Here is a 13,144-nt window from a genome sequence, read left to right on the forward strand (position 1 = left end):
TCACACAAATAAGAATAGAATATTTTGAAATCATAATAAAATAAAGGAAATGCCCCTATATGTAGTTTTGATGAAACTAAAATCAAAATATAGTATAATGATATTATAATTTAATATTCCTTTTTCCATAGAGCACATGCCAAAACAAAGAGATAAAATATCGGAAAAATGTACAAAAACAAAACATTATAAAATACAATTAATATAAAAAATGAAGACACCATTCATACTTCATGCATTTTGAAATTCATAATAAAATATTCGATAAAGGTTTAAGGCAGTGGTTTCCAAACCTACTCATAAAGACCCCCAGAGATCCGTTATAACTTTCAAGGGGTCTATGTTAGTAGATAACCAAACACTTTTATAATATCTATTTTATATTGTGAATTAAAAAATGTCTAAACTTAAAATTGTGTTTTCATTTTAAATGTTAAATACTTATATGTTACTAATGTTAGTAGTAAAGAAATGTATAAAAAATCGATATCGACTAAATAAGGAGGTCAATGGCAACACCTAAGGGGTCCACAATACAAAAAGTTTGGAAACCTATGGTTTAGAGTGAACCTGAATTGAGATTTAAAGATTATAAGGATTAAAAATAGATATAAACAAATTATATAAAATATTATAAGAGAGCAAGCACTAAATTTAAAAATAGTAAAGACAAGCAGTAGAAAAGTAGTGGTTAAGAATGATACAGTAGATTTAAAAAATGCTGAAATATTATAAAAAGCGACTATAATGTTATGAAAAAGTAAGCAGGATGAAGAAGAAATATATTTATGTTTAAAAGAGTAAATAGCTAAATATGAAATAAATTAATCAGAGCATAATTTGTCTCAATAAGCAAAATTTGTCCATGGTTAATCAATAATGGTACATAAGTAAACAAGTAAGTAACCAAGCAAGTGAATTTCAAAAAATATTCCATATAAAGAAAATAAAAAAATAATCCTGGTATAATTTTCATAAACAAAAATTATTTAAAAAATAAAAGCAAAAGTAATAGTACCAGATAGTATATTCCATATTAAGATATTTTTTCCATAATGTTCCAATGAAGCCAGATAACATTTTTTCTACCAATGGTGAAAAAATATTATCAGTAGGTACTCATTGCCCAAAGCACTTATAAACTATGATCAGAAAAGAGCAACAATTAGACAAGAATTATATCTATCTTCTTACCTGTGTATCGGTGAATCGGGGAACAAATCCAATCCTTCCGAAACTGAACTTCCAGGACTCGAATGATTATCTCCGGTGATACTTGTCGTCATTCCGGAGCCAACTCTCATGGCTTCTACCTTTTTCTTTACCCTACCTCGTCTTTTCTCGAATTTGGAGGTTTCCATTGAGGCTGCACGACGTCTCACAGATTTACCAGGTTTGGCATCAGGGTTGATCATCCACCAGGAGGACTTCCCCGTGCCTTCGTTCTGGACGCGCATGAAGCGGTTGTGGAGAGATAGGTTGTGCCTTATGGAATTCTGGAAAAAGATAACAAATTAATTATAAGATTTTGTTGGAATATAAAATTATATTCAACTAGCAAACCGGGCGAACTCCGTTTCACCACTAGATGGTTTCATTTTATGTAACATTTCGTTTGGTGATTAAAAGATGAAGAAAAAAATTTCCTGCTGGTGAAATTGAATAAAAATTTGCACAACACACGTGATTGATTTTTTGATTGATTGAGTAGTAGTTTTTTTACTTTTTTTGCACAATTTCAAAGTGAACACTATCTAGGTTTGTCACATGAAATTAACTGAGCAGAGAACAATGAGTAGCTGCCAAACAAAAAATATTAGTTTGTAGTAAATGCTAAGTATCAAAGATGACGCTGTATGTGAAAAAAGAAAAAGTGTGCTATAAACCTCACGGAGTCCGAGACCTTTCCAACGAATGCAAAATCGTCGAAATCGGTTCGTGCGTTCTAGAGTTATATCGTCAGGAAGGAAAACCCGACTTATTTTTATATAATAGATAAGGATCTGATAAGAATATCAATCTAGGAGTGAAATTAATTAATGAATTAAGGTTAAATATATAATTCAACGTTTACTTCACGATAGTTACAAATTTCAAAGCAGACACAATATAAGCTATCAAATAAATCTCTTATATAGTCTATATAAAATATTATAAAATTTATATGCAAAATTAAGACACCAATAAACACTTCTGCAGATTTATTATAAACACATCAGTTCGAATAGGGAATAACCGATCGTAAAATATCGCAACAATAAAGCTATTCTAGAAAGTTTAGCTCTAAAACTGATATAAAATAAAATCGAAGCGATAGAAACGAATATAATTGACACGATTCGAGCAAAAAAATATACACTGCCATTGTTAAAGTTGCAGTAATAAAGATATCCGAGCAATTAATGATTTTATAAATCCTGTTACCATAAAACCATTAGATAAAAACTTTTCGAATTAGGAGTAAAGGATTTGAAGGTTTTTTTGATGACAAAATATTTCATAGCAAATAGGATTGACATCAATATCTCAAAAACAAGCAAAATAAAAGTATTTTAATGATGCTATTTTAAAGTAGAAGGCAAAAGATCTGTAACCAACCATCACCTTGAAATATATCAATCATCATACCTTTGGTGTATTTCGCAAATTCTTTAAATCTTTTGCACGGTAGTATTTGAAAAATACTACCTTGTTGGAAATTTTAATAGTTAGGAGAACTCAACAACATTATATATAAAGCTTCAATTGTTAATAAAATTTCAAACCCTTACATTAGTTATGTTATAATTTGAATTTAAAAAAATATATCATAAGTCCTTAAGTTATTTCATTTGAAACTAGTTCCAAATAATCCTTTCTATTTCCAAGCAATATATTCCATGACCAAAATTCACCATATAATCGTCTAACATCAAAAACGGTCGCCCGTTTCGACTCCATTGACGTTTCATTAGGCTGAACGTTTTAATATTTAATTATTTGTGTCCAGTAGAGAAATGTCGTATTCAAATTGAAGGGTTCAAGCAAAGCTGTCGGAAAAAGGGCTTTAAAATCACAGGAATTAGACAAAAAGCTCAATTAGAGAAGGCACATTAACACATGCTGTGGCGATCGGGAATTTAACAGCTTTATTCGCCCACCTCTAGGTAATTGATATATGGAGAAAGATTATATTGAACTACTACTGAAATTAAATGAAGATTGAATTTTGCTAAATGAAATATCCCAAACTAAAATTTCTTTAGTGAAAATTTATATATTAATACGAAACTCTGTACGCGGCAGTATTTTTTTTCAAAAATAAATGTAATAAAGTTTAGAATAGTAACAATAAATTTGCTCAAATTATCAAAATATTTCCGTTACATTAATTATCTTATTTGTACCAAAATGAACTGATTTTACGTAAAATTTAATTTTACTAAAATGAAAGTTAGCAACATTCCTATTTTAGTTAAACTGTCTAAATAACAATAGCACCTATCTTGTATCAAAACTAATAGACTTTTCCATAAAGATAAAACTTAGTACCAAAATGTTTGTCTAAGAAATTCGGTTAGATAAATTACAGTGTCTATCTTTTTCCCAACCCTTGCCTTTACAGTAGGTACAATTCAATCACAAAATCATAGCCAATTCAGCGACCTGCAGGTCAGACCATGAACACTGCGACATAAATTACTGAGCATGAGGGTAGAAAGTATTACGTAACACTATAAGTTATAATTTATGAGGGCTGCTTTATACAAGGCTTCTAGAAAGGACATTTAGAAAAAGACATATGGAAAAATCTAAAAAAATAAACAAAAAGATAAATAATCTAAATTTCTTGAATTTGTGTTAAATTTTCTCACAAGAGGAACTTCAGGTTTACTCATCTGGAATTTTGATAAAACTTTGCATGGTGATAAAGTTGATGATAAAACCGAAGAGTTTACAATATCATAGGCCTTTGAGCAATGATTTAATTATAAGAATTATTTAAAGTTGCAAAAAATAAAAATGTCACCTTTCCAACGAGCATAAATTTGAAATTGTTTGGTCAATACTTCACGAGAAATCTATCAGAGTACAGCCGCCTACCGAAAAAGTAATAACACTTCACGACCCTTTCTGAGACTTAATTTAAAATATTCGGTCTTTTTTTGTCTTTGTAGATTTTTCAATAAATGTACCATTAATTTTAGTAAAATCTCAAAACTTACATTATATGTATTCTCATTGTTCTATACCTAAAATATCCATCTCTAAAATATCTTTTCCCAATGCATTGCAATGCAAATGGGTTACAGGTTACCTCAAAGGACGACACGCGCCGCATCATACAAAAAGTATAATATGTCACGATTCTACATGTTTAAAACATTCATGAAGAAAATGCCATTGGAAATCTTTACTAAGAAATCGAGTTTTAAGTGGGAAGCTACGAATGATTATTTTATAATGGGACAGATGTTTGATCATGCAATCGCTAGAATTACATACTTGGTAATTGCACTAATTAGAATTTATAATGATAAATTGTAATAACAGATAGGTTAATGGCTCAATTCTATATTTAAATTTGATTTAGAGTATTTATAGAATAAACATTTGACATGTTACTAATCCAACAAAATTAAAATATTTATTAGTTTTCTGATTTACAAGAAATTTGCAATATTGGTAAGTAGTGATTACGCACAAAGAAATTTTTTTAGAAAAAATAAATTATTTCTTTTTGTAAAATTAATTCAAACATATCTAGATGAGATGTGCTCAGCAGAAAATATTATAAAAACTATCATTTACAAGTAATAAATGATAGTACTATGTCATTTCCAAATGTAGTGCTTACATATCTGATAACTGATAAATCATGCAATAAAACTAAGAACAACTTAAAGATAAATGCAATAATTCAAATTTTTAAGTGCGTGTATATTGACTAATTATAAAGATATTATATCCGAACAAAAGATAATATTTGTTTACCATACTTCAATTGAGTATCTACTCTTACTTAGGTAAAATTGTCAATTTGCAAAACACTTCAAAAAGTAGTAAAGTACCTACTAAGATATGTGTAACATTCGATTTAAAGTAAGATAAACTAATTTATATAATCTATTATACCGCGATATTATTATGAAAATTATCATAAAAATTTCAATTGCTATTTGAGGTATTTGTACAAGTGTCTGAATTCATTCTTGTCTTAAATTTATTGTAATTTTTTAAGGAAAGTTTAAATAAAATAAAATTATTTTTAGTTTTTCACAAAAATTTTATATATTGTATTTGTTTAAGACTGTTCGGACGTCTTTTCGTTTTATTATATTAGCCATGAAGGTGACAAACTTCAGGGCATTAAGTTTTACACGGAATGGTTGCTACCCCTGGTAGAGGGGGTAGCGGAGTGTTTTAATTGACTAGTTTTTCACTTCAAAAAGTAAAGACCGCTTAACAACATGTAAATAACCAATAACAATGAATATATCTTCTTTTATTATAACTTAGTAACAAATCAGTGATTGTAATTAGAACTGCAACAAATACATAATATACAAACAAATCTGTGTTTAATACAGTCCACAGCTACAAGGGTTAAATTATAACCCAACAACCTGAATTATCGAAGGAGAGTTTTAATAAATTCTATAACTACGTAACACAAAGTGTATTGTAAAACGCCTGTTACTATAATTACCCCTGTTACAACTAACTCCTAAATCTCCTATAATCACCTAAGCCATTTTATTAGGATATTCATTAAAAGCTGATTTTTTAACACCGATTTTTATATTCTTCATTACTATTCTTATTGGTATATAACAATAAACCAATAAATAATCTTTACTTCAAATTTCGAATTATCTCTTCCACTAATCAAATCTTTATCACGATCAGAGCTTTCTTCGTTGTGAAAAGCTCGCACTTTAACACGTCGGGTTATTAAAAGTTCGAGGGTGTAAAGTTTGCGGGGTGTGGAAACAACGAGAATATTCGGAAAGTGAAATTAATCCATTACCGGTGGAGCAAAAGACGATTTGGGATGGGAAAATGCGTCTCTCTGGAAAATCGAAACTTGTATTCCACGATAATTGTAGTGAAGAAATAGAATACTTTATAGTGCTTTTTTATCAGTCAATTTATAAGTTTAAGAGTTAACCCAGTTAGTAAAATTTTACTGACAATCCGGTGCTTGAAAAATATCGCTAAATAATTTAATTAAACTCGCACAAAAGTTGTAATTTTTATAAGAAATTAAAATTAAATATGCAATCTTCTAATTTCGCCTCAGTCGATGGGCTAAACTTCTGAGTACATTTGACGAGCAAAATCGTTAGGATGGACGTCGATTCTGCTTTTATAATTGAAGACAGCAATTATAAAAACATCATTATTATTATTACTGATTATAAGCAAGTTATAATTATCAAGATTAAATATTATTATTAAGCTATCATGCAACAGAAACTGACTATTTCTCCTTAATTTTCATGTCATAATTTTTACCGAATAAAACAAATCATCAGATTTAGCGAGAATCAGGGGAGAAACCAGTGATGGAGTGCCGACTATATGTAAAGATTTATCAGCAATCAACAATATTTACGAGCAATTGCCTAAATAGTATCTGAAAAGTCCCCTAACTGGAAAAAACTTTCGGAGTTTCTGAAACAAGATATAATATGGATAATGATTTATTACCAATTTGTTAATTGTTGTATATATATATATGTGGCATTTTGTTGGTATGTAATTGTGACACAACCCTTAGTTCAATTTTTACACAAATCTAAGATTAATTGCTCTAATTGCGAACTCTTTCATACCGGAGAAACTAGCCAAAACCTGAGTAAACGCCTTCATCAACATAAAAATAACTCAAAAAATCCAAATCAATTTAAAACGATGTTAACCGAGCATATTAAACATTTAAACCATAATATAGATTTTTCATTTTGAATAATTATAAATATACCATAATTAAAATTTTACATTTTGAAGAGAACGTAATTGAAAGAAGATACGCTGATGGGTTGTTTTTGCAATTGCATAACGACAGGGTCATAAACAAACGCCTCGACAATACGGCCCTGAACGAAACAAACACATGGTTTCTTAATAGCGTGTCAAAATTTCTTAAAAAATGACAAGATCCCATCGCTTTTTAAATTTCCCGTAAAATTTGAACAAATGCTAAAAACTGCTTTAAGAAAAAATGTGACATTTCTATGTTAAACTCCGAAGAGTAAATACATAGTTTCGGATTTTAGCGATATGTTTGAAGAACTCATTTTTATATGGGAATATTTTAATTTATCTAGCATGTAGAAAAGAGTATACAAGATACTTCTTAAGTGGTATATTCAATCGTCAGATCGTAATTGCTCGAGTTTGAATAAACATTTTTTTTTCAAAAAATATCTGCGCAAATTGTTTAATCTTTCAAAAGTCCGAGTTTATCCTTGTGATCCCACGCAAATTCCTCTGTCTTTCTCCTCCCTTGTGCGCAAGTAACATCGTGTAAGTGCGGGCGGCCTCCTGCAGCCGTCGTTCGACCCGGGGCCCTGGGTTTGAGTCGAGTTCGAGCGCTATCCCGTAAATTGTCGCGGTGTCACGCGACGCACGGCACACCGTCGCCACTAGGTGGGCCCGATTCGCCCCCGTTTTGCCCCCATTTCGCCCCCGTTGCATCCTGCGGCGAGTTAGCTAGACGGATGGCCGCACGTTTTGTTGAAAAAGAGTTCGGAAAAGGAAATGCACATGTCTCATTTGAATACGATTTGAAAAAGGATCAGTGCGCGATTTCCTACATGGTGTTGTAGATCGAGGGATTAATGTATTATTTTTAAAGTAGGACAATATAATGAAAATCCTAACTTATGTTTTGAAACAATGCATTTTTAAAGACGTACCATTATTTCGTAAAGTGAGTTACTTGCAAAAGAATCTTTTATGAAAATTTCAAAGTTTTCTGAACATTTTGGCATAATTAGAAAAAATATGCGTGTGCACATTCAATTTGATAATTTTATTATTGAAAATTTTCAAGTAAAAAAAAATAAAAACCTCCAACCAATCATGCTAAAAATTGCTCTAATTTTCTTCACAAGTAAAATTATATTCGCCAAGTTTTACTATTTATTTCATAGGTTGTTCAACTTAACAATGTGTAATAAAACATCAGTTAAAATACACACATGAACTCGCAATTTATCGGTTGTGAATGTATTATTAGTGGGCAGTCCATTAATGGTCTAGACATCTCACTATTAGCTCCAGATTACGAAATACTTAAGACGCGTGACCGATGTAACAATACACCCACAGTTCACTTAAGGCGATACGCCGAAAAAATTGCTCTCGAAATTAAAACGTTAACGCCGCTGATAGAAAATAGTATATAATTACAGTTTTTTGAAAGGTTAATAGAGTAGTATAGTCAAAACAGTTTATTTATGTGCATATATTACGATTATGACTTGCAAAAAAAATTCTTTATTGAAAATGATTAATAATTAGTCAAGAGACTAATTTCGTAATTGTTATGTTGCACAGGTAACCAAAGATGCGTCTTTCTATTAAAGTTCAAGTCATTAAAAAACATTGTTGCAACGGTAAGAATTGTTTTTATTTATTTATTATAATTTTTCTATCTCTATTACTACCAACTCTTATAAAGCAACATAATTGATTCCACCGTCTATTTTCGTATCATATTATATCCATTACCAAAATTTAAGAATGAATACCTACAGATATCATTCTCCGCCTCCAGATTCCCATTACTGATGATACCTAATAATACCATCACAGTCTATTGTCATTTATTCGCGAAACAGGTATCAAATTTACTGATGATTAAGAGCTTGTGATGACCACACATTAGTTGTGAGAGAATGATGAAAACATGAGAAAAATGTATGTGTTTTGAAATTCTAGAAGATTATTGTAAGATAGATACATTATGTCGTAACCAAAGGAGGTTTTGTTTAAATCCTTGGAAAGAAACACGTGTAATGTAAATAACAAAGGAGGAAAAATAATAGTCAGAATGCATTGTGATTGACCAACTCAGGCGTTAATAGAATCTCACTTGAATGCAAAATATTATTATAAGATAAGAATTAAATCCTGGTCGGCCCATCAAATGCCCCTATTACGCCCACATAAAAAATAATGCATAATTCGTGTAAATATAACGTGAAATTCAGATGGGAAACATAATTTTTATATACAACTAGCAAACCGGGCGAACTCCGTTTCACCACCAGATGGTTTCACTTTATGTAACGTTTCGTTTGGTGATTAAAATATGAAGAAAAAAATTGCCTGCTGTTGAAATCGAATAAGAATTTGCACAATACACGTGATTAATTTGATGGTTTCCAATTGAAATGTTAGGAAACGAATGTATTTACTTTTTTTGCACAATTTCACAGTGAACACAATGCCGGTTTGTCACATTAAATTAACTGAGCATAAGTAGCTGTCAAACAAATGGGTAGCAGTCAAACAAAAAATATTAGTTTGTAGTCCATGCTAAGTATCAGAGATGATGCTTTATGTGAAAAAAGAAAAAGTGTTTTCCGCTTTTCTGCTGAAATCTTTCTTCAATTTTCTTTGCTATAAACCTCACAGAGTCCGAGACCTTTTCAACAAATGCAAAATCGTCAAAATCGGTTCGTGCGTTTTGGAGTTATATCGTCAGGAAGGAAACCCCGACTTATTTTTATATAATAGATAAACCATTTAAAGCATGATGTGTTTTCATGTATTTCTCACATTTTACGAAAATTTTGAAACGAATATTGTTCGGCCTATCTATAAAGAAACTACTGCCAATAATGGCGCAATTATGGCAATATGGGCCCTAGATTTAAATATTGGCCCACAATTGATCTCCGACCTGGGACAATGTGAAAAATTTACAATACTCTATTTCTCTCTCTTTGGATTTTAAGGTCACTTTTAATAAATCTAGATTTTAGCTATACTTTATTTAAATCTTTAATTTTCCGAAGAATTGTTGACCTTATTTGATTGATCCAAAAATCATTATATCAGTATTTACATAGTAAATACTGAAAATCATTATTATTTAATTAATAATTAATATTATATTAATAATTCAGTGTAAACTATTGCAGTGTAAATAGTTGGATGGTTTATAGGTATTATTACATGGCATTACAAGATTTGATTGGATATTACACACATGCATATGTACATATCAATTGCTATGTAGTAAAAATTGTTGTCTTCATATTTAAATTAATATTGCAGTATTATAAGTTTCTTATTTCTTAAAAGGAGCATTCAATCAAATTAGTTGATTTATCCAAGATTGTTTTTCTCGACGGCATAAATCAAATACTATTCTCCTAGATTACATCAGGTGTATACATAGGTATATTCCCACACAACTTAGGCGTATACATATCTTTCAGAAATTTACTAAACTATTGTATCTGTATTTGTCCGGATATCTGCCGGTAGCTTGCGCGCGGCTAGGTGACTGATTTATCACCTTGGGAGTTTTACTAACTTTCGCGCCCGACGGGAAAACGGGAAAATGGGGAAAAACCGATGGCGCCGCCAAGACTTTATCAGTTACCAGCTTCTCTCCTGCCCGGGCGCTAAAACCGGCAACTGATTGAAAATCGCTAACGTTTACAAATAAAATGGAATATATATTTTCGTGACCAGGAGGAAGAATCATATAATACTATTCTTAGGTCGGGATAAAAAGACTATACGCATACTACACAATTCTATCAACTTTTCCATTAAATTAAGGGAATGTTCATAACTCTGATTCAATACTTAACAGAATGTGAAGTTAATTTCACGCCTGTTGTTGTATGTCTTTCACGTCGGGGTCACCAATGTCAGGGTCACCAATTTAATAATTAAATATGAATTGTTTACTTGATAATTTATAAAAGTTGACATGTCACAAATATAAGAGTGTATGTTATAGAGGAACTCTGTTCTAGTATAAGACATCGTAAACCGTTTTCATTCCATTATAAATTTACGAATCACTAAAAATATACTTTTAGAATCATTTCATCCAGTATATAAATATGTCAAATATCTCTTACAATATTAATAAATATAACCTGCTCACTCAACCATCTATGAAGCTAACTACGCGACAGACTTGGCACACGTCTCCAAATGACTCATTTCATCTTTATAAATTCGGCACGACCTTGCAAAATTGCGAATCTAATGACGAAGTCAAATTCAAATTTTGCATTTATTTATTGGTCAGTTTTATTTGCATCTCAGCATATCAGTAGATCGTTTTCGTACCTAGTCATCGCCAAAAGTTAACCGGGATCTGATGTAAAGAGTAACCTTGAGATAAAGGTTTGAGGTTGATTCTGCACCAAATTTTCCAGATATTTTTTTTGTATTTGCCATAAGTAGTAATAAAACCTTTTTGCATAGTGTTATATAAAATTTCTCAAATGTACATTATATAAAGTTAGTGAAGTTTGTAATGATTTCTCATTCATTTTGTTTATTGATGTTCCAACTATATTTCTCAATGTGCAGTATTTTTAAAACTTTGTATATGTATATATGTGTGTACATTACGATGTCAAAATTTAAATTTAAATTCAAGCCCATTATCATTAATTTAGCGAATGGAGCGTCTGCGACAATTGCAAATGTGATAAATGAACATTTCATGATACGGTATATGATTCTTAATGTCGCCAAAATTTATTCGTAATTTTAATGTTATGCTATTTATAAGGCAGCCCAACGGTTTTGCTTAAATTTTTTTTAATAAATTCAATTTAATATTATTCTTACATTTTTAATTCCAATGCAGTCTGATATTTTTTATCCATACATATCTTCAAGAAAAAAATAATATAACGATTGCTCGATATCAAGTTGTCCGTAAGAAGAATTAATGTGGAGGAGTGTGTATTTTTTATTTTTCTATATTTGAATAATATTATTGAAATAAGTATAACATCAACACCATTAACATTTAAATTGAAATGTATATGTAAATATTGGACTAACATCAATTTAGTAATTTTTATAGCTTTAGTATAAATTTGAAGATAAGAGAAAACTTGAAACTTTTAACAATTTCTAAGTTTGCACAGAATAATAGAAAATAACTTTATTGAAACGAAAATAGATCACTGAAAAAATAACATAATCAAAAATATGTGTAATTTATTTAAAATTTATGTGTGAAATATATCATACTAACTTTAACTTAGTAATTATGAACACCTAATTTCCAATTTAATTAGTAATGATTTTAAGCATTACGAGAACTATATAAAAAATATTTCTAACAAAAATGATAAAAAATATTTTTATTAGAACTGAAGCAACTGACTGCAGAAATCATAAGATAAAAAATATCAATGACATCAAATTAAAATTGCAAAAAGTGTTTAACAATAATGACATGGCACGTATTATGTTTGATATATTCATTATGTCTTGATTTTATAAATAAAATCAAAGAAAAATATTTCGTTAAGAAAATTGAAAAAATCAAAAAACCACAAAACTTGTCGAGTTCGTGCTCTATATGACATTTGTTGGACGAGGTTATGCACACTATATTTACAGATATTGGTGTTTACAGATATTTGTAATTATATATATAATACATATATATATATATATATATATATATATATACTCGTATATATATCTACTTATTATTTCTATATGTAGGATTGTGTGTTCATGTCGAATCATTAATACAATGTATTTGTATTAGTTGAGTCGTCTGCGAAACAAGTGAACTTGAAATATATTTAGAGGTTAAAATTTCAACGGCCCGTCATTTATTTGATTATAAATACTAATACTAAAAACGGAACTGCTTCAATGAAATCAACGGCGCGATGTAGCGAAATAAAAAATAATATTTAACCAGGTGATGCAATCTGGTCATTTTTACATTCCAACCAAAATTAAGGTGCCAATTCTCTGATAAAATAGACCGTACATAGCGTTGTCATAACAACATAATGTTACGGTTCTTTCTTCATATAAATTGGTAGTAAAAACTATCAAAATGCTATGTATTTGCTGTGCTTTCAGGCATTTTAAATATAAAATTTATAGACTTTAGCTTTATTTTTTTGCGAAAATAACGTAC

General features: G+C 30.0%; 1 protein-coding gene across 1 annotated transcript in view; it reads right to left on the reverse strand.

The window, feature by feature from the left end:
• The window catches only part of LOC113383012 (forkhead box protein O), a 139,861-nt gene that overhangs the window by 8,582 nt on the left and 118,135 nt on the right, over positions 1-13,144 (reverse strand). Inside the window, exon 2 of the mRNA XM_026621265.1 lies at positions 1,199-1,496. Within this exon, the coding sequence (XP_026477050.1) occupies positions 1,199-1,496 (298 nt within the window). The remainder of the gene's footprint in view (positions 1-1,198; positions 1,497-13,144) is intronic.

Source organism: Ctenocephalides felis, unplaced genomic scaffold (genome assembly GCF_003426905.1).
Source record: "Ctenocephalides felis isolate EL2017-DRISC unplaced genomic scaffold, ASM342690v1 CF-g0.4_SCAFFOLD_03570, whole genome shotgun sequence".
Taxonomy (NCBI): domain Eukaryota; kingdom Metazoa; phylum Arthropoda; class Insecta; order Siphonaptera; family Pulicidae; genus Ctenocephalides; species Ctenocephalides felis.